Source organism: Marmota marmota, unplaced genomic scaffold (assembly GCF_001458135.2).
Source record: "Marmota marmota marmota unplaced genomic scaffold, marMar, whole genome shotgun sequence".
Taxonomy (NCBI): Eukaryota; Metazoa; Chordata; class Mammalia; order Rodentia; family Sciuridae; genus Marmota; species Marmota marmota.
Window position 1 is genome coordinate 888,789 of NW_025999891.1, and position 23,627 is coordinate 912,415.

The 23,627-nt window shown below is 39.7% G+C and overlaps 1 protein-coding gene across 1 annotated transcript in view; it reads left to right on the forward strand.

Annotated features, from left to right (window-relative positions):
• The window catches only part of Mettl16 (methyltransferase 16, N6-methyladenosine), an 81,645-nt gene extending 63,668 nt beyond the window's left edge, over positions 1–17,977 (forward strand). Inside the window, exons 7-10 of the mRNA XM_015500982.2 lie at positions 909–978; positions 2,240–2,329; positions 15,818–15,991; positions 16,141–17,977. Coding sequence (XP_015356468.1) covers positions 909–978; positions 2,240–2,329; positions 15,818–15,991; positions 16,141–16,764 — 958 coding nt within the window. The 3' untranslated portion in view covers positions 16,765–17,977. The remainder of the gene's footprint in view (positions 1–908; positions 979–2,239; positions 2,330–15,817; positions 15,992–16,140) is intronic.
• The last annotated feature ends 5,650 nt before the right edge of the window (positions 17,978–23,627 follow it).

Here is a 23,627-nt window from a genome sequence, read left to right on the forward strand (position 1 = left end):
TTATTTTCAGACAGGGTCTCACTAAGTTGCTGAGGGCCTTGCTAAATTGCTGAGGCTGGCTTTGAACTTGGAATCCTCCTGCTGTGGCCTCTTGAGCCTCTGGGATTATAAACTTGCACCATAGCGCTTTCTTTGTTGTTGTAATCTTTATTATTTCCTTACTTCATGCTTGGGTTTAATTGGCTCTTGTTAATTTGCTTTGCAAAACCTGTCTGCCCCAGCCTCTCTGAACTCTCACCTCAGTCTCTTCAACTCAGCAAGACTGTTGGGCTATGTTTGAGTTTCCTTTCCATGCACTGTAGCCTGAAATTTCCTTTAAGCAGTAAACTCTGGTAATTGTAGAACTCACCTTGTTTGTTTCTCTTTCTGAGATTATAGGTCTGTACTACCAGTTGTCAAACATCTGAAGAAATAGTTGTTTTGTTTATTTTGTCCAGTTTCTTAGTTGTTTATGGTGGAAGGGCAGTTCCCATGCTAGTTAATCCTTCAGTACTGAAGGATGTATGCATTTTATACTTTGCAAAATTTCTAAAATAATCAGAAGAAATAAATTCTATTCCTTTACCTTTTAACAAGTTCACCCCATCTTTTCCATATTCCCTCTTCTGGGTTTGCATTTATGACAGAACAAAATGGTTTCATGATCTGTTGAGTTCATTCTCTTTCCAAATAAGAATAATCCTGAAACATTGAAGAGGCTGAATTGTTTTGTTTTGTTTTGTTTTAAGTTTTTTTGGGCCTGTTTTCCATCACTAGATTTAGTCTTTCTCCTATACATTGTATGCAATTCTTATTGTCATTTATAACTTAATATTTGTTAGCTATTCTTATCTTATTCACTTGGGTGATGCTTTAGTTTAAAAATATCACCACATAACCAGTGTTCAGTTGTATGAATTTTTTCCCAGGTGGTATAGCTGTATGTTGGGAAAAAAATGCAGTCTGGCTCCGCTGAAAGAAGAGCTTCGCATCCAAGGGGTAAGGCATTGTCATCATCATTCTAGTCTGTCTAATTTTTGATGGTAGTTTGGGTATAGAATCTTCCTTTACTATCCCACAGCTCTAAATGTGGTAATGTGGTTCTTCTTCTACTTTTCTTTCTTTTTTTTTTTTTTTGTTTTGTTTTTGGCTTGTTTTTAAAAGTCTACAATTGTAGGGCTAAAAGGGACTTTTATATATTATTAAAACAAGACCTTTTTTGAAATTATAATACAGAAAAGGTATGGGAAAACAGGGTAAGTAGAATGTCAAAGAGAGACCTGAAATTAAAAATTCTGATGTTTACCACCAACCTCATATCTGACTCTTTATAGATGTACATCTTTATAGATGTAGAAATTAAATGCTAAATAAGTTAAGGGATTTGTTCCAGATCACACAGCTGGTTAATAAAGGACAACTAGAAACGAACAGTCTTAGTTAGTCCACTGTGCTTTCTACTAGGGTGACAGCCTACCCAGTGCAGCCCGTTGCTTCTTTTTTCAAAGGCAGTTGGAAAATAAGCCCCCTCCATCACTTTCCTCTAAGTGTGTGGTATTTGGCATGAGTAGATATTTGTAAAATGAAAAGGGTGAGGTGTAAGGTTAGGAGTAGAAGCCAAGTATCTATTTTATTTTTATATTTTGCAGTGCTGAGGATTGAACCCATGGCCCTGTGCTTGCCAGGCAAATGCTCTGTCACTAAGCTATATCCCACCGCCTGAAATTAAGTTTCTGATCTGTTTTCTCTTAGACATTCTGTTAGTTGTTTTCCCCACAATACTGCTTCTTGGTAAAAGTGTAAATGTTACAAAGGAATTTCTTTTTTTTCCCTCCTGAAATCTGATAAATTAAAGAGTGATCACATACCTGTGAATAGCTGGATTTTGGTTGACTTTCTTTATTAGAAAAGGAAAAACAACAACAATAACATTCAAATCAATTTACAAATGTAGAAACAATGCTAGATAAGTTAAGGGACTTGCTGGTTAATAAAGAACAGCTCCAAAGAGCTGTTTTAAGTGTTTCTTATATTTGTTCCTTTGAGCCAGGTCTTTAAATTCTCCCTAATGTTTTATAGGAGGGGGGGAAAACTTTATTGATATATAATTATTCAGTGATATTGGGAAGCTATGATTAATTATTTTTTGGAAGTAGTGTTTGTTAGCTAATTAAAAAGAAGGACAGATAACTTGAAGTAGCAGCCAGAAACATCTGTAGAACAACTTCAGTTTGATGAGATGCTGTGTTTGTGTTTTCAGGTTCCCAAAGTTACCTTTACTGAGTTTTGTCAAGGTCGGACAATGAGATGGGCCTTAGCTTGGAGTTTTTATGATGATGTCACAGTACCAGTAAGTAGAAACTTTACTTGAACTTCTCCAAATGCCAGCACATGCTTGGGTTTAGTGGGTCACAAATGAACTAAATCAGTATTGTCCCATTTCCCTTAGGTTTGCCCACAAATGCTTATGGAAAAATAGAAAGTAGATTGTAAGCAAGGCACAGTCATGGAAGGCTGATTGGTGACCATGGAGACTTCCTCTGTGGGTTTGTGCGACACAGAAATTCTTGTTCAGCAAACACAAACACATCTTTTAGTAATTAGAAACATAGGTAATATAGCCTGTGGGAACACTTCATGAGTGCAGTGATTCTGGTTGACATTGCTCTGGAATTGAAATTCAGTTGAAGTCTTTTTTTCATTCATTTCTGTGTTCCTAGGGTAGCTGCCTTCTGGGGCTCCTAGTGAATTTAGAAGTTTCCTTTTTGAAGCTGGGCATGGTGGCACATACTGTAACCCCAGCCTCTTTGGAGGCAAAGCAAGAAGATTGAAAGTTCAATGTCAGCCTTGGCAGGCTAGCAAGACTTTCAACAACTTAGCAAGACCCTGTCTCAAAAAATGAAATTTGAATGGGGTGGCATACTCTTGGAAATCCAGCTACTTGGGAGACTGAGGCAGGAGGCTCACAAGTTTGAGGCCAGCCTAGGTCAACTCCAAGAAACCCTATCTCAAAATAAATAAAAAGAGCTTGGCATATGTATCTCAATGGTAGAGCATCCCTGGGCTCAATCTCCTTTACCCCCAACAAAGAAGTTGTTTTGATTTTAGCTTTCACCTCCATAGTTCCTGTGCTGAGAATTGAACCCAGAGCCTGGCACATGCTATGCAAACATTCTACCACTGAGCCACACTTCCAGCCTTCGTAGATTCAGCATTTTCATGTAAAACACTTAAGATCAGTCTAGTGAGTGATTATTCTGTCTTGTCTTTAAAATTAGCCCTAGAATATTAACTAGTCTTGAAGGTGAGTGATAAGTCATGATTCTATTTTCTCTACTTTGTATGCTTCTCTACTTTGTATGCATGTGCTCCTTTTTCCCACAGTGCTTGTGGAAGCCTGGTACCTGCTCCTCCAGGTCTCCTCCCCAGTCCGTGCAGCAGACTGGATAAGAAATTTGTGTCAGTGGTTTGTTCACAAATGTTTCTGACTTCTGTACTGTTATACGTAAAGTAAAAAACACATCTGAGCTGGCCAGACCAAGTTGATTTTTTGCACTGTTAATTGTGTTTAGCCAGCTTATTGTTGCTGTGACCACAATACCTGATGCAAAAAATTCAAATGAGAAAAGATTTATTTTGGCTCATGGTTTCAGAGGTTCATTCTATGGTTTACTGGCTCTATTGCTGTGGGCCTGAGGTGAGGCAGTGCTACATTGTGGAAGGGCATGGCAGTAGAAAGCTGCTTTATTTAGCTCCTGGCAGCCAGGAACGGGGGTGGGTAGAGATAAGGTATAGTTCCAAAGGGTACTCCTCCTTCAACCAGGTCCCACCTCCTACAGTTCCCAATAAAGGATTACTAATCTACGGATGAAGTCAGATCATCACATTGATGAAGTCAGATTCTCTAATCAGTTTTTTTTTTCCAAATTTTTTAATTGGTGCATTATAGCTGTACATCTGATTACTTTCCAAAAGCCACACTTCTGAACATTGCTGCATTGGGGATTAGGCCCTTAGCACATGAGACTTTTGGGGAACATTTCATATTCAAACCATAACAGTGTTGGAACAGCATCTCTTTGTTCTCACACTTCCCTCCCAGAATGGTTGACTTCTTGTTGCCTGGGGTTGCCTGCCTTAAGTTCATACATGGCTGCTCAGCATGTGCGCCTTCTTCCTGCAGTGTTTGTGGAAGCCTAGTACCTGCTCCTGTAGGTTTCCTCCCCAGTCTGTGCAGCAGGCTTGTTCTGGGGGTTCCTCTCCCATAGTCGTGGCCACTCTTGGTCTCTAAAGTCATCTTAGTTGATGCTGTGTCTGATTCTCTCCCTGCTCTTGTAGGGCAGATGCATGGAAGTAGAGACACATCGAAGCACTAGGGGACAGTTTGCTGATGCCACTTTATTTCTGAGAACATGAGCTCAGATATAAGACTTGAGAATGTCCTTTCTCCACCCTGCAACTAGGTGTGCTGCTGGATTGAAATATGCTTCACAGTTTGGCCTTTCCTGTGGAGGTCAGACTCAATTCTAAAACAGTACAGTAGTATACTTAGAGGTGAGGTTAGTGTGTCAGAAATCACTGGTTAAAAGATATCTGTTTTTTTCACCTCCCTGAAGTATTATCCTTTCTTTTGTCTTCTCGAATACCAGCACTTATACACCAGATGGTTAAAATCATTAGTAATGCCCTAACTTACTCTGTACAGACATGAACAGCTGCAGGAAAGTGGAGCAGCACCTGGCTCCAATGTTTTCTGCTTAGTCTGCTTCCCACATGTGTTGGCACTACAGCTAAAAGAACTGATAATGGCCTCTGGCACTCTCCACGCCAGCTCGTAGACCAGTTGCTCTTGCCCTCTTGGATTAGCAATTATCGTAGATCCAAGTGTCAAAGTATACTGTGTTTCTGTGTGAGCAAAATTGGCTTATTTTGAAAAGGAACTCTTGAGCCTCCCTCTCTTTTACGGCCTCCTATATCCTTGCTCACAATTTTCAACTTTCAAAGATTGACTCTAAGACCTTCAGATTTCTCCCATGCTAGAGTATTCTTCCCTCCTCACCACTGCCACCACTGTTAATAATGCATTCTCAAGTGTTCCATTAGATGCACTTAAACTGCTGGGAGAAAGTGGCAGTTTCTGATTTGTAGTAACCCAGCAACCATTTCTTAGCACTGGTGCTCTTGATCAGCAACTGCTTCCCCTGAGGTTAGTTCCAGGTTACTCAGGATATTTTGATTTAGCCTTCCTCTTGGTTCCTCTTCACCCTACCTAGACCTTTACCCATTCCCTGCTTTTTTTGAAGTGTTCACTGGATGGGAAAGGGGGAGGATGCTGTTTTAGACACATGGAGAGGAAACCAAGGAATAGAGCTAGTTAAGCAGAAATATTGACCTACTTCCCTACCCCCACCCCGCCATTTTAGGGTAAATGTGCAAGTTACTATGGCAACTTCTGTTTTCACTTATCTTAGTCCTACTGACTTGTTTCTGTTGGTGCTAAATGCCGAAACATTCTAATTCACTGGTGATTTAAGTGCCTACACTAAACCCATTGCTGTTGTCTGGATTTATTTTAGCAACAAAAAGACAGATCCCAGTGATAGAATTTTTGTACCATCATTTCTGACTGATGATGAGTATAAGGAAGTGTGTAGTGAGGAGTGTTCTTTACATTATTGTAGCAAGCCACTTAGAAAGCCTCTTTGTTCCAGTTCTGTAATTGCTCATGGCATTGATTTAGCTTTGCTTTAAGGAAATTTAATATTCATTAAAATACAAAAGCAGATTGGGGATGGAACTGTATTAAAGTTGTGCACTCTTGGTATGAGCATTGTCCAGGAATTCTCTGGTTGTAAAAAGTATTCCCCTGAGCTGTGCAGTGGCACAGACCTGTCATTACAATGACTCAGGAGGCTGTGAGAGGAGGCTTCAAGGCCTTGTCTCAAAAGAAAAAGGGCAAGCTGGCGCATACCTATAATCCCAGTGAGTCGACAGGCTAAGACAGGAGGATGGTAAGTTCAAAGCCAGCTTTAGCAAAAGTGAGGCACTAAGGGGCTGGGGATGTGGCTCAGTGGTAGAGTGCTTACCTAGCATATGTGAGGCCCTGGTTCGATCCTCAGCACCACAGAAAAAAAAAATAAATAAAATAAAGATATTGTGTCCAACTATAACTAAAAAATAAATATTAAAAAAAAAAAAAAAAAAGCAAGGCACTAAGCAACTCAGTGAGACCCTGTCTCTAAATAAAATACAAAATAGGGCTGGGGATGTGGCTCAATGGTCGAGTGCCAAGAGTTCAATCCCCAGTACCGCCCCAAAAAGAAAAATGGCTGGGTATATAGCTCAGTGGTAGAGTGGCTCTGATTCAGTCCCCACACCTCAAAACAACAACAACAAAACCTGTAACTATAAAGTAAAATAGATGCTAGTATTCCTACCTTATAGATGAGTGTACTGGAGGCACTGGAGAGGTTGGAGCCCCAATTAGACTGATTTCCCAACTCAAGCCATTAGTTCTTTTTCTTTCTTTGTTTTCTTTTTATTAGTTGTCAGTGGACTTTTGTTTAATTAATTAATTGATTTGTATGTGATGCTGAGAATGGAGCTCAGTGCCTCACACATGCTAGGTGAGCATTCTACCACTAAGACAACCTCAGGTGCTGGGGTGGTGGCTCAGTGGTAGAGCGCTTGCCTCGCACGTGCGAGACCCTGGGTTCAATCCTCAGCACCACATAAAAATAAATGAATAAAATAAAGGTATTGTGTCCAACTACAACTAAAAAAATAAATATTAAAAAAAAAGATACAACCTCAGCCTGAAGCCATTAGTTATTTCTGATGGTCTGCTCCCCAAGTTACTGACTTTATTCCAGCCTAGCCATAATAACCTACTCTTGCAGGACTTCAACCTCTTGTGTAGGTACCATCTCAGTAGCCTCTGAAGAGTCTCTTGGATTCATCCTAAGTTTACCATTCTGCTCAAAAACTGTTGAGTGAGGCCGTGTGGTGGCGCACACCTGTAATGCCAGTGGCTCAGGAGGCTGAGGCAGGAGGATCATGAGTTCAAAACCAGCCTCAGCAATGGTGAGGTGCTAAGCAACTCAGTGAGACCCCTGAATCTCTACATAAAAGACAAAATTGGGCTGAGGATGTGGTTCAGTAGTCGAATACCCCTGAGTTCAATCCCTGGTTCCAAAAACAAAACAAAATAAACCTCTTGATTGAGGGCTGGGGATATAGTTCACTTAGTAGAGTGCTTGTCTCACATGCACAAGGCCCTGGGTTCAATCCCCAGCATCACACACACACAAAATCTGTTGAGTGACTGGCCACTTGCTTTCAGTGGGGTGAAGTACAGCTCCTTATTTGGCTTCATGAGTTTCCCAGATCCATCCTACCCTTTCCCTTTCATTCTAGGCACTTTTCCTGACTGTACTGTCTTCTACCATCTTAACCTCCACAGACTTCTCATGCTGACAGAATTAGATCTGACTTTGTACTACCTTTACTTGCAACCTGTTCTCTGTCTGGTCCTTCCCTCCTTTGCATCTCAGGTCAGTTCCAACTTCTTCTTAAAGTTTGTTTTTTCCCTTCTGGACTTTTATCTTTCTTTGAGTCATCTGTACTCTGCACAAGCTTCCCTTGTGTTAGTATTTTGTTTAACTCTGGCATAAGGGATAACAAACTCTATTGCAGGGCATGAGGGAAAGGCCTTTTGTGAGATGGTGCCTATTTAGCTTTGCTTAAATAGGTTCTTAACTTCTTTAAGCTTCAGATTCCTCATCTGCAAAATGGGAAATGATAATGTACCTACTATATAGGGTTATTTTGAGGACCAAATGTACTTAACACAGTGCCTGGGTATAGTGAGTGTTCAAGAAAATATATTACTATTTCCTTCGATTCACCCCTGTCTACATTTTATGATCCAATAATGTTGAGCTACTGCTCTCAGATCCAGTGTTCAGATATTCCTCCTACAGCCATTAGACTTCTGATATATCAAGTCTTGGTTTATATGCCACCTTCTGTGTAGCTCACCATGGTTCTTTCTGACATTGATGGTCATTATCTTGTGTTCACAAGACTTTGTTTCTCTTCCTAGTATTGTATATTTTATGTAGCATCAGCCCAACATAGTATATGGTTCAGGGGCCCTCAAATAATTGTTGAATGAACGAAAATGAGGGAGTAAATGATATAGTATAGTGATTCTCACTTTTCCACCAAAGTACCAACTATGGTGGATTATTAATAGTTAATGACATACATCTGCAAATCAAAGTGGCACAAAAAAAGTTCCAGGAAGAACTCTATGCTCATGAAATCTCTTCTCTTTGGAGTTCACTTGAGGTCTGGAGATGTAGCTCAGTGGTAGAGCACTTGCCTAGCATGTGTAAGGCTCTGAGTTCAGTCCCTAGCACCACATGTATACACAGACAAATCCACTTAAATTTTGTAATTTATTTCATAACATTGTATGTTTCTTTTAATTTTTTAGAATGTAGAAGGATTTATTATTTAATCAAATTGACCTGAAAAGATTTATTTTATCATTTGGCTCCATTGTTATTTCTACAAAGTATGACAAGTAATAAGGTTATTTTTTATAAAATCTAAGATAGGTTTTATGCATACATTTTTCTTTTTTTTCTTTTGTGGTGCTGGGGATTGAACCCAGGAGGACCTTGTACATGCAAGGCAATCACTCTACCAACTGAACTATATCCCCAGTCCTTATTATTTTTTTTTTTAATATTTATTTTTAAGTTTTCGGTGGACACAACATCTTTATTTTATTTGTATGTGGTGCTGAGGATCGAACCCAGCGCCCCGCGCTTGCCAGGCGAGCGCTCTACCGCTTGAGCCACATCCCCAGCCCCCCAGTCCTTATTTTTAAAACTTGAATGTTTTTGATGCTGAGAATCAAACTTAGGGTCTCGCACATGTCAGGCCTTTTTTGGGGGGAAGGGGGAACTGGGGATTGAACTCTGGAGTGCTTAACCACTGAACTAAATCCCAGTCCTTTTTATTTTTTGTTTATTTATTTTTATGTGGTGCTGAGGATTGAACCCAGCGCCTTGCACGTGCTAGGCGAGCATTCTACCACTGAGCCATAACCCAGCCCTATTTATTCATTTTTATGTGGTGCTGAGGATCGAACCCAGTACCTCACACATGCAAGACAAGTGCTCTTCCAGCTCCTTTTTATTCTTTGAGAGAGAGTCTCACTAAGTTGCTTCAGGCCTCACTGAGTTGCTAAGATTGGCCTCAAACTTGTGATCTTCCTGCCTCAGCCTCCCAAGTTGCTGAGATTACGGGTGTGCACCACCATGCCTGGCTTTCCATGACTTCTTAAAGTATTCTAATAAATACTGGGTATTTAAGTGTTTACTTGAAATTAACCTTGCTGATTTATAATTTATACCACATTTGATTCTTCCATTAATTTGGAAGTTCCCAGAGGGTAGAAATCATATTCATTAATTCATCTTGCAGGTTGTTTTTTTTTTTTTTGAGCAGCATGTGGTAGTTAGCACTTGGTAAATATTTGTTGAGCAGATATCTAAACTACAGTTTCTTCTCCCTTTTCTCTACCTTTCCCTTTGAGAAAAAGTTCAAGGCACATTTTTAAAAGCTTTTACTTTTTTTTTTTCCCTATTCCCTTATGGTGAACATTTTTTAAAACATGGATAATTTTTTAAAAATATTTTTTTAGTTGTTGGTAGACTTTTATTTTATTTATTTATTTTTATGTGGTGCTGAGGATCAAACCCAGGGCCTTGCATGTGCTAAACGAGCACTCTACCACTGAGCCACAACCCCAACTCCCCTGGACAATATTTTTTTGAAGGAGGAAAAGAAAAATCACCCTGAACTTTATCCAGAGAAACCTCTGTTAACAGTTTTGAGTATGTACTCAAGAATTATTTTTCTTTTGAAGTTAAATTTTAATTTCTTTATTTCTTGTGATACTGCAGGTTCAACCTAGGAGGACTCCACTACTGAACTATATCTCTAATCCTTTTTATATTTTTATTTTCAGACAAGGACTTGCTAAATTGCTGAGTCTAGCCTTGAACTTGTGATTCTTTTGCCTCAGCTGTCAAAGTCTCTGGGATTACAGTTGTGTGCCACTGCTACAAAGTCTTAAATGGGTGTGGTGACATCCACCTACAATCCCAGCTACCTGAGAGGCTGAGGCAGGAGGATCACTTGAGCCCAGGAGTCTGAGGCTAACCTGGGCAACATAGCAAGACTCCATCTCAGAAAAATAGAAGTTAATCTTAAGTAAGATTTATTTACCAGGAACTCAAATTTCCTCTCATCTTCCCTCCTAACTATGACCCCCTGACTTACTGCAAATTCTTAGGAAGTGCCTTTGTTGTTGTTATTTAATTTTGCATTATAATTATAAAAGATAATTACCTGGTTTCAAAATCAAATGCACATACTCAAAAGTCTTTCTTTTTGTCTTTTATCCTAATCTCATCCTTTCATTGTTGTTGTTTTGCAGTGTTGGGGATTGAACCCAGAACCCTCATGCATATTAGGCAAGCATTCTATCACTGAATGAAATCCCCAGCCCTATGATTTTTTTTTTTAATATTTATTTTTTAGTTTTAGGTGGACACAATATCTTTATTGAACCCAGTGCCTCACACATGCTAGGCGAGCGCACTACCACTTGAGCCACAAGATTTTAGTCATTCTGACTAAAATCTACCCTATGATTTCATATATATATTTATATATGAAAATATATACATAGTTGTAACCATTTCTTCTAGATAGGTAGTATTCTATATGAAGTTTTCTTCCCCTTGCTTTTTTTTTTTTTTTTTTTTTTTTTTTTGCATACATCCTATGGATAATTTCAGGACATTTTAAACAATAGTATATTATGATAATAAATAAAAATGTCCACTGGGCTATTAATTTAAAAAAACAACCCTCTTAGTTAACAAGGTACTTAAATAAATAGTTGGGTTTATGGCAGCTCAGCTTATCACATTTGGATGAGGCCCTTTTGGAAAGATAGTCTGCTGTCCTTCCATGCCACCTAACTGTATTTCTGCCAGGCGTCAGTGTTTTCTGTTTCTTCAAAATAACGGTAGCCTGTGCTGAGTGACATCTCACAGGTATCCTGATTTTTTTTGTTTTTGTTTTTTGGGGTACTAGGGATTGAACCCAGGGGCACTTAGCCCACTGAGGCACATCCCCAGCCCTTTTTTCTATTTTGTTTAGAGACAGTGTCTCAGTGAGTTGCTTAGGGCCTTGCTAAGTTGCTGAGGCTGGCTTTGAACTCACAATCCTAGAGGAGTATAGTGGCACACATGGTGACCTTTGCCTCCCTAGCCACTGGGATTATAGGCGTGCGCCATGTGATGATTTCTGGAGGACCTGGGAAAGTATTCATTCTTACTGTCAGAGCAGCAAAGACTGTAGTGGCCAACAGGGTCTCTTCCCTTAAGGTCATTCTAGGAAGCTGCTTTCCGCCCCCCGCCCCCCACCCCCCAAAAAAAGGAGCTCTTGGAAATGGCTCTCTTCTCCGCTTCCTACAAATACAATGATTTCATGCAGCAGGTGACTTCATTATGTGTCTTTTAAGAAGCATTTTTGTGAAATTTATGTATTTTAATCACTATACCAGAATAACAATTGAAGTTCTTCCTCTTTTTTTTCATTTATTGACACCTTGTAGTTAAAAATACAGACCCTGTATCCCCTGTGGGGCCCACAACTCCCCACCAGACTTTTTTCACATTGTAATTTCAGTAATGCATACACAAGGGCTCAATCCATAGCACCAAAAACCAACCAGCCAATCAAATATTTTTCGTTTCAGATTACAAGCATGTTAGCAAAATAAAATAATTTCAGTTGGGGAAAAACAGCTTCTCTATACCGTTGGTTTTGGCAGGTTGTAAAACAACCTAATATCAGGAACCTGTGGGGTCTGGGGTTGACTTTATTAATTTTTTTTTATTAAATTTTATTGATGTCCTATCTTTTTTAAAAATATTTTTTAGTTGTAGATGGACATAGTACCTTTATTTATTTATCTTTATATGGTGCTAAGGATTGACCCAGTGCCTCACCCATGCTAGGCAAGCGCTCTACCACTGAGCCACAACCTCAGCCTCGACTTTATTGATTTCTTAAGACCTAATTTTGTAGCCAGGTGTGGTGATGTGGTCATGCATGCCTATAATCCCAGATATTAAGTCAGGAGGCTGAGGTACTATTGCAAATTTGAGGCTAGCCTGGGCAATTTTGTAAGACCTTGTCTCAAAAGAAAATAAAAGTTGGGCATAATGGTGCATACCAGTAATCCCTGCTATCAGGAGGCTGAAGCAAGAGTATTGAAAGTTCAAGACCAATTTTGTTGTTTCTGACCACTTCTTCACTTTCAAAGTAAATCCTTGATAGATCTCTTGTTAGATTTGGTGAGGATGCACTTTCTTTTTCTAATGTCTAGAAATGATGAAGAGTCCATTCTGACTTATAAAAAAAAGTACTACAGACCAGCTCTCACAGGACAAATGAAAAACAGCACTGTCTTCACTTTGATGTTTAGAATTTGTGAACATAAATGGTTGCAATGCTGTCAGAAGAGATATGAGGAAAGATAACGAAGTGCTATCCTTTTAGCCATACTTGTAGCTGGCCTTTGGTGTGCTGGGTGAGCTCCTAAGGATGGCCCCATTTCAGTGAGCTTTCCATGGTAGCAGCCTTGAATGTTGAGAAGGGGAATGGGGATTCCAATTTTTCATCCCCTATCATCCTCCCACACACTACCATCTTTTTTCCTCCCTAGCTTAATACAAATTTTATATCAAGCTACTTAAAACACAAAGTATTAAGCTCTCAGTATACTGTGGAAATTATGTCTCTAATGCAGAGTGATTGAGCAATAACAATACTGCTTGTCTTAATGTCAATATGAATTTGTCTCATCTTGTCTGAAACATAATTGAACAAGTTCAAACTCAGGCAAGTCTTTGAGTTCACTATTCATTTCTCAAAAGCACTTTCTTACACATACATGCATAGCCTTTGTTTTTGATCCTTTTCTTTCTTTTAAGCTTGTTTTCTATTCTTTAATTCTTATTTTTTGTTACTTAATTTCTGGTATAGAGAAAATATAAGGCTAGGGCTGTAGCTCAGTTGCCAGACATGCACAAGCCCCTGGGTTCAATCCCCAGCAGCACACACACGGAAAATATACATTATTTCTTAGATTAAGTATTATTATTATTAGTAGTAGTATTTTATTAATTAATTTGTTTATTGGTACTGGAGATTTCAGATGTGTTTTACCACTGAGTCACTTCCTGAGCCCTTTTTAGTTTTGAGACAGGGTCTTGCTAAGTTTTTTAGGGACTCACCAAGTTGCTGAGGCTGGCTTTGAACTTGCGATCCTTCTGCCTCAGCTTACCTAGTTGTTGGGATTTTAGGTATGTACCTCAGTATCTAGCATTAGACTCATCTCTTTTTTTTTTTAATACCTTTATTTTATTTATTTATTTTTATGTGGTGTTGAGGCTCAAATCCAGTGTCTCACACATGCTAGACAAGAGTTTTACCGCTGAGCTACAGCCCCAGTCCCAATTAGACTTGTTTCTGTTATGACTTCAAAAGTTTCCTTAGCAGGCTGGCGTTGTGGCTCAGTGGTAGATCACTCACCTAGCATGTTCGAGGCCCTGGGTTTGATCCTCAGAACCATATAAAAATGAATAAAAAGTAAAGGTATTGCGTCCAACTAAAAAATAAATATTAAAAAAGTTTCCTAGCATATTATAAACTGGCTCTTTTATTCTGTGTATATGTGGTATGGGGCTGTTGGTGCTTCTTATAGGGCTTCACCAAGTAATTTGATCTTGCCGAATTTGTGCACATGCTCTGTGTTGTCAGGCGGAACTAGAATAGCAGCAGCACAATTAACAGGGATTCTTATTTGCAGGAAAGGATTTTTTTTCCTTTTTTTTTTTTTTTTTTTAAAGGATTGGGGACCGGACCCAGGGGTGCTTTAGCACTATGCTACATCCCCAGCCCTTTTAATTTTTTTTTTTTTTTTAAATGCAGAGATGGGGTCTTGCTGAATTGGCCTAAAACTTGTGATCCTCCTGCCTCAAACCCCAAAATGACTGGGATTACACCAGCTGCACCAGGCTGCAAGAAAGAGTTTTCAAACTTGACTACTGTTTTCTCTGTTTGAGCCTTTTTCTCTCCTTGCCTGCTCGTTTTTCCCCTGACCATAGAATTATTTTAATTTTGTTGAAAGTTAATGAGTTAACAGGTTGCACTCTGTCTCTTAAAAAACAGTGTTCATAATATATAATGGTCTTAGCCAAAAGTCATTTTAAAAATACCATTTACAAAGTTTTTTCTATAAAGAAATACATTGTAAATACAGTGGTACCATTTGGTTTTTTAAAGTGGAACTTGAGTCCCTCTAGTGGGTAGTAAAATTTGAGATAGGACAAGAAAAATTTGGATTTTCAGTATACCTGCTTTCATATTCAGTGTTCTCATTGGTACTCTTGTTCTCCATCCCAAGCTGAAAGGCAGTTAGTTAGTTCTCTGCTAGCCCCTAATGGCCCTCTTCCCAGCCAAAATTCAGAAATCCTCCTTCTTTCACCCATGTGATCTCAGTGGCCCTGGTCACTGCTAGCCTGTGATCACACAAGCTTGCTAGCTGCTTTGTTTCAAGCTTCAGTAAGTGTAATTCAAGCTATAAGTTGGTGATTTTATGCCATGAATATTTTATTTTTTTTATTTCTTGATACTGGGTATTGAATCCGGGGTGCTTTACCTCTGAGCTGCATCCCAAGCCTTTTTTTTTTTTTTTTTTAAGTTTTTAGTTATAGGTGAACACAATACCTTTATTTTATTTATTTATTATTTGGTACCGAGAATCGAACCCAGTGCCTCACAGGCGTGCTAGGCGAGCCCTCTACCACTGACCCACAACCCCAGCCCCTACGTCCCTTTCCTTTTTATTTTTTTAGTACCAGAGATTGAACCCAGGAGTGCTTAACCATATCCTCAGCCAGTTATATCTTTTATTTTTGAGACAGGATCTCATTAAGTTGTTTAGGGCCTTGCTAATTTATTGAAGCTGGCCTTGAACTTGTAATCCTCCTGCCTCACTCCCAAGTTGCTGGGATTATAGGCATATACCACCGTGCCTGGCTTGCCATGGAGTTCTTTATAGAAAAGATCACAGCAACCCAGGTTCCTTGGGTTGCCATGAAATAAATAATTGTTGAAGGCCTGCTTTGGGCACATAGGTGAGGACATTTAGCAGTTGGAGAAATTTTGTACTGATGGTTAGAACAGAGGCAGGATGGTGTGATTGCAAAGAATGAGGGCTTGCCAGGAATGGTGGCAACACACCTGTAATATCGGACTTAGGAGGCTGAGGCAAGAGAATCTACAAGTTTGAGTCCGGCCAGGCAGGGCAGCTTAGCTCAGTGCTGGAGTGTCCCTAGGTTTAATCTTCAGAACTGGGAAGGAAGAAAAAAAAAAAAAAAGAATTTAGGGTTCAGATCCCAACTTTGCCATAACTAGCTTTGTGACCTTCAGCTGTGATCATATGCCTCTCTGTACCTTAGTTTTCCCTTTTGTAAAATGAAGAGACGGTAAAACTGCCTTGCAAGGTTGTTTTAAGTATTGGAAATGTTATGTAAATGGGTTTGTGTTTTTAGTGTTCAGTGATTGGTAGCAGAAGTCTTGGAAATATCCCCTACTTGAGTCTCAATAATTAAATATATGGGATTTAATTATTTGGATGACTTTTCATCTTTTCTGTATTCCTTCTTTTTTCTTTCAGTTACCACCAAGTAAGCGAAGAAAATTAGAGAAGTCAAGAAAACCCATTACATTTGTAGTGTTGGAGTCTGTGATGAAAGAATTATCCCTCAAAGCATCATCTTTGGGCTCTGAGACAGTGGAGGGCATAGTGGTTGTGACAACATGGATAGAAAAAATTCTCACTGATTTAAAGGTACGTGGTTAAGCACATTGATTGAATACTCAATAACCTCCCAACCAGCCTGCTTGCCTGCCTTCCCTTTCCCACTTGCCCTTCCCTCCCTTTTTTTCTCTTTTTCTTTCTTTTAATTTCATGTAAAATTCAGTTTTTCCTCCACACAGGTCCAGCATAAACGAGTTCCCTGTGGAAAAGAGGAAGCTAGTCTTTTCCTGACAGCCATAGAAAACTCCTGGATTCACTTAAGGCGAAAGAAAAGAAAGCAAGTGAGACAACTGAGGGAAGTGCCTCGAGCTCCTGAGGATGTCATACAGGCCTTGGAGGAGAGAAAAGCCATCCCCAGAGAGTCGGGCAATAGCCAGGATGTGGCCCCGAGCCCCCAGGAGGGTACCCTTTGTGGGTCTACTCTGCAGGAGGGCGAGTCTGCCACTGTTGGGGGCTGCTGCCCAAGCCAGGAGTCACTGTCCCAAGAGGAAACCCCAGAACCCATGGAGGATGAAAGGAGTGAGGAAAGGGGAGGGGAGGAGGTTGTGGAAAGTTGTAAAGTCTCTTGCAACGAAACCCAGGACCGAGAGGCTTCTGAGCAATATAGCAACCCAGGGGCCGAAAAGGGGAAGCCCCTCCAAGTAGCAGCTGGACATTACCTATTTAAGTGTTTGATAAACATTAAGAAGGAAATGGATGATGCCTTAGTTGAAATGCATTGGGTTGAGGGCCAGAACAGAGATTTGATGAACCAGCTTTGTACCTATATACGTAACCAGATTTTCAGGCTTGTTGCTAGTTAACTCCATACTTCTTGCAGTTACAAGAGTGTCTATAGAGGACTGGGGGTGTAGCTCAACTTCGCATGCGGAAGGCCCTGAGTTCCATCCCCAGTACCACCCCCCCTCAAAAAAAAAAAAAGTCTATTAAACAAATTGTTTGGAGTAGCCTAAATGGTGGCAAGAGGAATTTTACCACTGGCCTATTAGTAGTATTATGTGGAATTATCTTAAAAAGCAGAAATCAATCCATTTTATTAAAGTTATAAGGAGTTATAGTTCAGTAGTTCATGAGGAAGAATTATGGTTGTCAGCAACAACAAAAAGATGTAAACTCAGGAGGGACTTAAAACTGACTCAAGCTGGTCACCTCCGCTTTGGACTGATTTCATGAGGCTAAGATATCGTTTGTGGTGTCTGGTCTTGGGTCAGCACTTCCCAGAACATCATGGTTTGGTCCCCCAGGGTCTTCATGAAGAGAAGACACTCTTGTCCTCCAATGGAGAGCAGAACAGAAAGGCCCCAGAGCCTACTTCTAGAGTTACCTTTAAGACTAAACCTCTGCACCCTGGGTACATATGATTGATTAACTGTGCTCCAGTCCTCAGAGATGAGCTGGCCTGATGGGAGATGGTGGGAGAGTTGGGAGGAGAAACCTTAATAAGATCAGGAAGAAGGGCCCCTCTGGGATACGCCTGGGAAATGGCACATTGCTGACTCCTGGCTATTTTGATATTGCTTATTTCAGAAGCAGAATTAAATGAACAAAACTCCTAGATACGACTGAGACAACAAAATACACCCATACCCATTTTGTAGCAGTTTTGCCACTGTTTGGTTTTTGTTGAAACACAAGAAGTGGAACTTGTTTTATTTTTAATATAAGAATATTCAGAATTAAACTGTCAATACTGTTTGAATCCTGGGATTGGGGAAAATACTTTCATAGAGAATGATGGTAAAAATGTGAACAAGGCACTGTGTGCAGTAGTAGCTTAAGAAAGCCTCTATTGGCAGGTAATTTGTTGCTGATCAAGTGCTGCTTTTTTATGTCTTCCCTTGTAATCCCTTCTGTGCATTACCTGCTAGCACTGGAGCATTCTGGGGTCAAGTTAACCGTGTCATCAGAACATGTTTCTAATCCAAATGCCAGAGTTCAGCAGATATCTCTGGAAGGCATTCTTGGTTTTTGTTCTCTTAGTGTCTCAGTAAACCATTTCTGTGCATGATTCACACCGCTCAATTTTGTACCAGTACCCTGATGTTCTGTTTAGAGTAAAATCTTTCAGTCTAATACCAGAGCTCCTTGCCCACTCCAATGAAGATGACCTCCCTGTTGAGAGGTGGCTGTTAGGACAGAAAGCTAGTGACTGGCATATTTTGGTGGCGGCTAGATTAGACCCTCTACAAAGGCATAAGGGAATGAAAATAGTTTGTCTCATTTTGGCAATAGAACTGGGAAAAGAGGTTGTTTTAAACACAGGGCTCTTTGCATACTAAACAAGCATAATACCACTGAACTCTGTCCCCGGCCCTTTATTTTATTTTATTTTAAGACAGGGTCTTACCACATTACACAGGCTGGCCTCAAACTTGTGATCCTCTTGCTTAAGCTTCTGAGTAGGTGGGACTACTGGTGTGCACCATTGTGCATAGCTGGGAAAAGAGCATTTTAACCAGTAACCTGTGTTCTAAACCTAGTCTATGGATCTCCAGATAATCCATAACCCTCCTGGGATTATTTCTAAAAGCTCTATGAGCGTGTGTGTGAGAGCGTGTGTGTGTGTGTGTGTGTGTGTGTGTGTGTGTATTTTCCTGAGGAGAGGATTCATGACATAGGGAGAGGGGTCAGTGACCTGATAAGGATAAAGAACCACCATTCTAGTCCAGACATTCATTTGACCAATGCTCAGGGTTATATAGAGCCAAGACTCAGTCCAGGGCTTTGGATCCCTTGTCCTGTAATTTTTGATGTATTGGCTTAGGCCATCTTTTTTTTTTAATATTTATTTTTTAGTTGTACACAATACCTTTATTTTATTTCTTTATTTTTATGTGGTGCTAAGGATTGAACCCTGGGTCTTGCACATGCTAGGCGAGTGCTCTACTGCTGAGTCACAATTCCAGCCCTTGGCTTAGGTCATCTTGCTGTACTCACCTCTGATTACTATCACATTTGAATCAGATGCAGGGCCCAAACTTAGTTTTCTTGAAATTTTAGGATTTTTTAGTTAACTGGCAGCTGTTCATTCTATAAGTATTTTTAAGTATTTATTGTTTCTTTGTTTCATTCTAAAAGAGTAGCAGATGCTCAAAGATTTGGAAAAATTAGGCTGGGGATATACAGTGGTAGAATGCTTGCCTAGAATGGGTGAGACCCTTGACTTGATCCCTATCACCAAATACAAAACAAAACAAAAAACCCACCCACAACTTTAGCCTTCTCTGATATTGTTATTTGTGGGTCTCCCTCCAGTCTTTCTAGAGATGCTATGTATTTGTGAATTTAACTTTGAATGTATTTATTGTGCTTTTCTTTTGTTTTGCTACTGGGGATTCAACCCAGTCAGGGGTGCTCTACCTCCCCAGCCACCCTTTTTATTTTGAGATGGGTTTCTCTAAGTAGCCAAGACTGTCCTCGAACTTGTGGATCCTCTTGCCTCAACCTCTTGAGTCTCTGGGATTATAAGCTATATTGTAGTCTTCATTTAACATCTCATAAGTATTTTTCCACATTATAATGGTAATGTACTTATTTATACTCCTTGCCTGTTCACAATGTCCTTCAGGCACAGTATTGGCCTTTATTCAGGTCTCCTTCACAGGTATTCTCATAATACTCTTTTTTTTTTTTTTTTTTAAATGTTTTATTTATTTATTTTTAAGTTTTCGGTGGACACAACATCTTTGTTTGTATGTGGTGCTGAGGATCGAACCTGGGCCGCACGCATGCCAGGCGAGCGCGCTACCGCTTGAGCCACATCCCCAGCCCCTCATAATACTCTTAACTGGAGACAAAATGTGTGTCTGTTTGTATGTGTTTCAGTCCCATGTTTAAGGCTTTGTGTTATAGAGGATGTTTTAAAGTGTTAAACTAATGATCCTAGAATTTTAAAGAATGACAAGAGCAGTGTTCACAGTCTTTGTAAAACTAGAACTATGAGTGCTTTGCATTTGTATGTCATTTCCTTCTCTGAGAAGAATAGTTTATGTCTTTCTGTCCTCTTTCCCTCTCTCCCTCACTCCCTCTTTCTTTTCTTTCTTTATTTCCTACTAAAATTGAACCCAGGCCTTGTATATGCTAGGTAAGCACTATTCCCCAGCCCCAGAATAGTTTATTTCTTAAATTAAGGAGAGGGCATTGAAAACTTTATAAATGGTCATCTAAGAATTGTGTTGGTTATGCATGTGCTTTAATTTTATAATGTCTATCTTTAGTATGGGGGGAAAGTTTTTTGTTTTTTTAAGAAATATATTACTGCCCACATGTTGCAGTGTTGAGTGACACTCTCTGTAAGTGTCTGGAGGTCAAATTCATCTTGGTGTTGGTGGATTGGTATGAAATGAAGTCTTTGTGGTGTTATCTTAAATTCTATTCTGGTCCCTGGAATTGACTTTTGATATTCCGATAGCTAAAATGGGAACAGAAGTTGAGCTTGTTTTCCAAGATGAACTAAAGCTGCTTTTGTTTTCTCTCAGTTTGGTTTCTTTACCCCACATCCTTGCCCGACTGCTCCTACACCAGAGTTTTGCTGCATGTCCTGGCAAGGTTGATGGCTCTGTGGTGGGGTTTTCAGCTAATCTTAGAGTTCATGTTCATTACTTTAGTATGTATTTTTAAAAATATAAAATACATCTTTTCTTGGTGAAAATGAAAGTTTACTATGTAAGCACACCACCTTCTAAGCTCTGGAAAGAGTAATAACCACATGTGTAGAAAAGATGCAAAGTCTGTGGAGACTGAGGACTTTGAAAGAAGGGAGCTTTTTAAAATTCTTGAATGCTGCTGGTGCCTCTCTCTCTTACCTAGCCCACAGCACTTCCCTCAGTAGCCACATGGGGGCACCTTCGGCCCTCTTATCAAGCACTTTAACTTCACTGTGGGAATCCATAAAATTGTGTCCAAGGTATTTTCTTGAAATATACAGTTGCTACCCAGGTAAGCATCTTTATATAAACAAGGACATTTTTACATTAAAAACTTTGAAAAATGAAAAAAAAGGGAAAACTACTATCATGATCTTTTTATCCAGCACAATACAATCCCTTTCAGACTTTTTATGTTTTGTTTTTTTCATAGTCGCAGTTGACTATCTTTTTCTTTTCTTTCTATCTCTCTTCATATTGTGGAATGTTCTCAGGTTGTACCTACTCTTTTGGATCAATTTTTTTATTAGTATGTAGTTAATGGGGATACCAGAGTGGGAAGGTTTAGTGATTTTGAAACAAAAACTTCTCAAAAGCCTTATGTTCCAGGACAAGTAACAAGAGCACCAAGAAAGATGGTTATTCATGTTCTTTTGTATGTTCATGCTTTAGGTTTATCTGGCTGGCTAACTAATGTGCATGTAATGTGTTGTTTCAAAAAATATATATCAAAAGTTGGTGAGGATTCTGTGTTGTGTATATTACGCAGGTCAGCTTGGCCTTGTTTCTTATAAGGGTATATCTGTGTAGAACAGGAATATTACCCTAGGGTCTATGTGGCTCTAGGAACAGTTGCATCTACTCTTATTTTATGGCACAGGATCAAGTGTAAGTGGCTACCCAAAACTGATTAGCCCATTAGGAAGAAGAAAATACAGTTTGGAATACTAGGTTAGGAGCCTCCTGGAAGAAGGTGCCACCTAGGGCATGTCCAGAGTAAAAGGATGTAATCACATCATTTTTAGGGAAGTTGGTGCTCCAGAGATTTGGTTTCCTGAAAGGGCACTAACCTCAGTAGAACCCTGTGCTGTTCAGTTTAAGAATGAATTAGCCAGAGGCTGAGGCAGGAGGATTGCCAAGTTCAAGGCCAACCTCAGTAACTTAGTGAGACCCTATCTCAAAATAAAAAATAAAATGGGCTAGGGATTTGGCTCAGTAATTAAGCACCTCTGGTTTAAAAAAAAAAAAAAAAAAAGTTGGCCTTTGCTACCTGGAGTTAGGGCATTGGTGAATTTGAACCTTTCCAGTATTTCCAAATATATACCCTTTGGTGCTAGTACCAGTGTACTATTAGACAGCCCTGCACAGGGCTTACCCCACTAGCAACAGAGCCTCAGATGCACACACCAGAGAGTTCCTGCTCTGCTCTGCTCTCATTCAGATCCTCTGCTGTGACTCACCCAAATGACTAAAAGATGGGTTTATTTCTTTAATTGCTGGTTAGAACAGCTAATGCTGCCTTTTGGAGGCTGTGCTTTTACTCCAGGGAACTATGTTGTGACTAAGTGAAGACCTTGCACCTCTAAATGCCCTTCAAGGTGTAGACATATCTGCCTATCTCAGTCTAAGCAGAAACATCAGGGCCTCTAAACACCTCAGGGAAGTATGTGACCGCAGGTGCTCATTAGGACTGAGGGAACTGAGAGAAGAAGGTGTGAAGCAGATAGTGCAGTTGCGTTTGGCAGAACTGGCTTGGATGTGATGCTCTGAAGAGGGCAAACGATGTATAAAAAAAAAGTTGGACTTTTCCAACTTCCCTATGGGAGTAAAAACAGGAAAGAACACCCCTTGGTAGTTCAACACTGGGTCTCTGTTGCAGATCAATTCCTTATGTAGTGTAAGCCTTGGCTTCCTCATGTCAGACTAAAGACTTCTTGCTCCACAGGTTATGGCAAGACTGCAGTGAGTGAAGAACTTGAGCACATAGGGGAGTGGACTACTCAACTTGCTTTTCTCTCCTTTTCTGCTAGAGTTTTCAATTTCTGGCAGAAAATCTACCAGTGGATTCAAATGAAAAGGCTGAAACCTCAAATGTATAACTTTCCAGTATTCCCAAGTATATACCCTTTGGTGTTGAGTATTACCAACTGACCAAGATCAAATGGAAAACTTCTTCCATGTTATGGAGGGAGGGATGGGGAACCAATAATTTACTATCCATCTTCAACATAAATTGTCTCATTTAGTAACCCTGTAAGGTGGTGTGGTGCCTGCCCCTGTGTGATGAATGCAGGGACTGAAAATTCAAGAGTGCTTTAGTGACTTGTCCTAAAGTTATTCGCAGAGTAAAGTCATAAAAATAGTATTTAAACTATTCATGAAGCCAGTGCTGGGATTTTGTGCCAAAACTCAAAATTTTGTTCCAGAAGCTGCACTTATTATGAAAATGTATGTCTAGTTCCATTTGACCTACCCCTGCAGCAGGAGGCTTCAATTATATGATACAGGGAAGAGAAGAAAAGCATGTCTTAAGCCAGCTTCACAGTTTAGCAATTTAAGGTAATACTATTTTCCAGTCAATGATCAATGAGTGAGATTTAGTAAGTGAAATTACTTATAATTATTTCTTAATTTATGCCACCAGATCTTCACAGAATCTTGTATTTGGCAGTAGTGCAGATAATTACGTAGTTAATGAAACCACAAAATAAAATGTCTAGTCAAAGCACATGTTGGACCAGAGTCAATGTGAAATAACTGATAATTATGTAATGATTCTTTGACAATACATAATTGTATAATAATGGAGGAGAGGTTTAATTCTTTTTTAAATAAGACACCTCCAAATATTTCACTTAGAGAACACAAAACCAATGTGCTTTCTGGAAAAGGTAGAAAATCAAGTCCTCTTCCCAGGTAGTTCATGAGAACCAGCACAGACCTGGGAAAAGCAAAGGCTGCCGCCTGCCATCTGGTGGGCCTTCTCATAGAGAGTGGCGCAGGAGTCCAGGAAAGCCTGG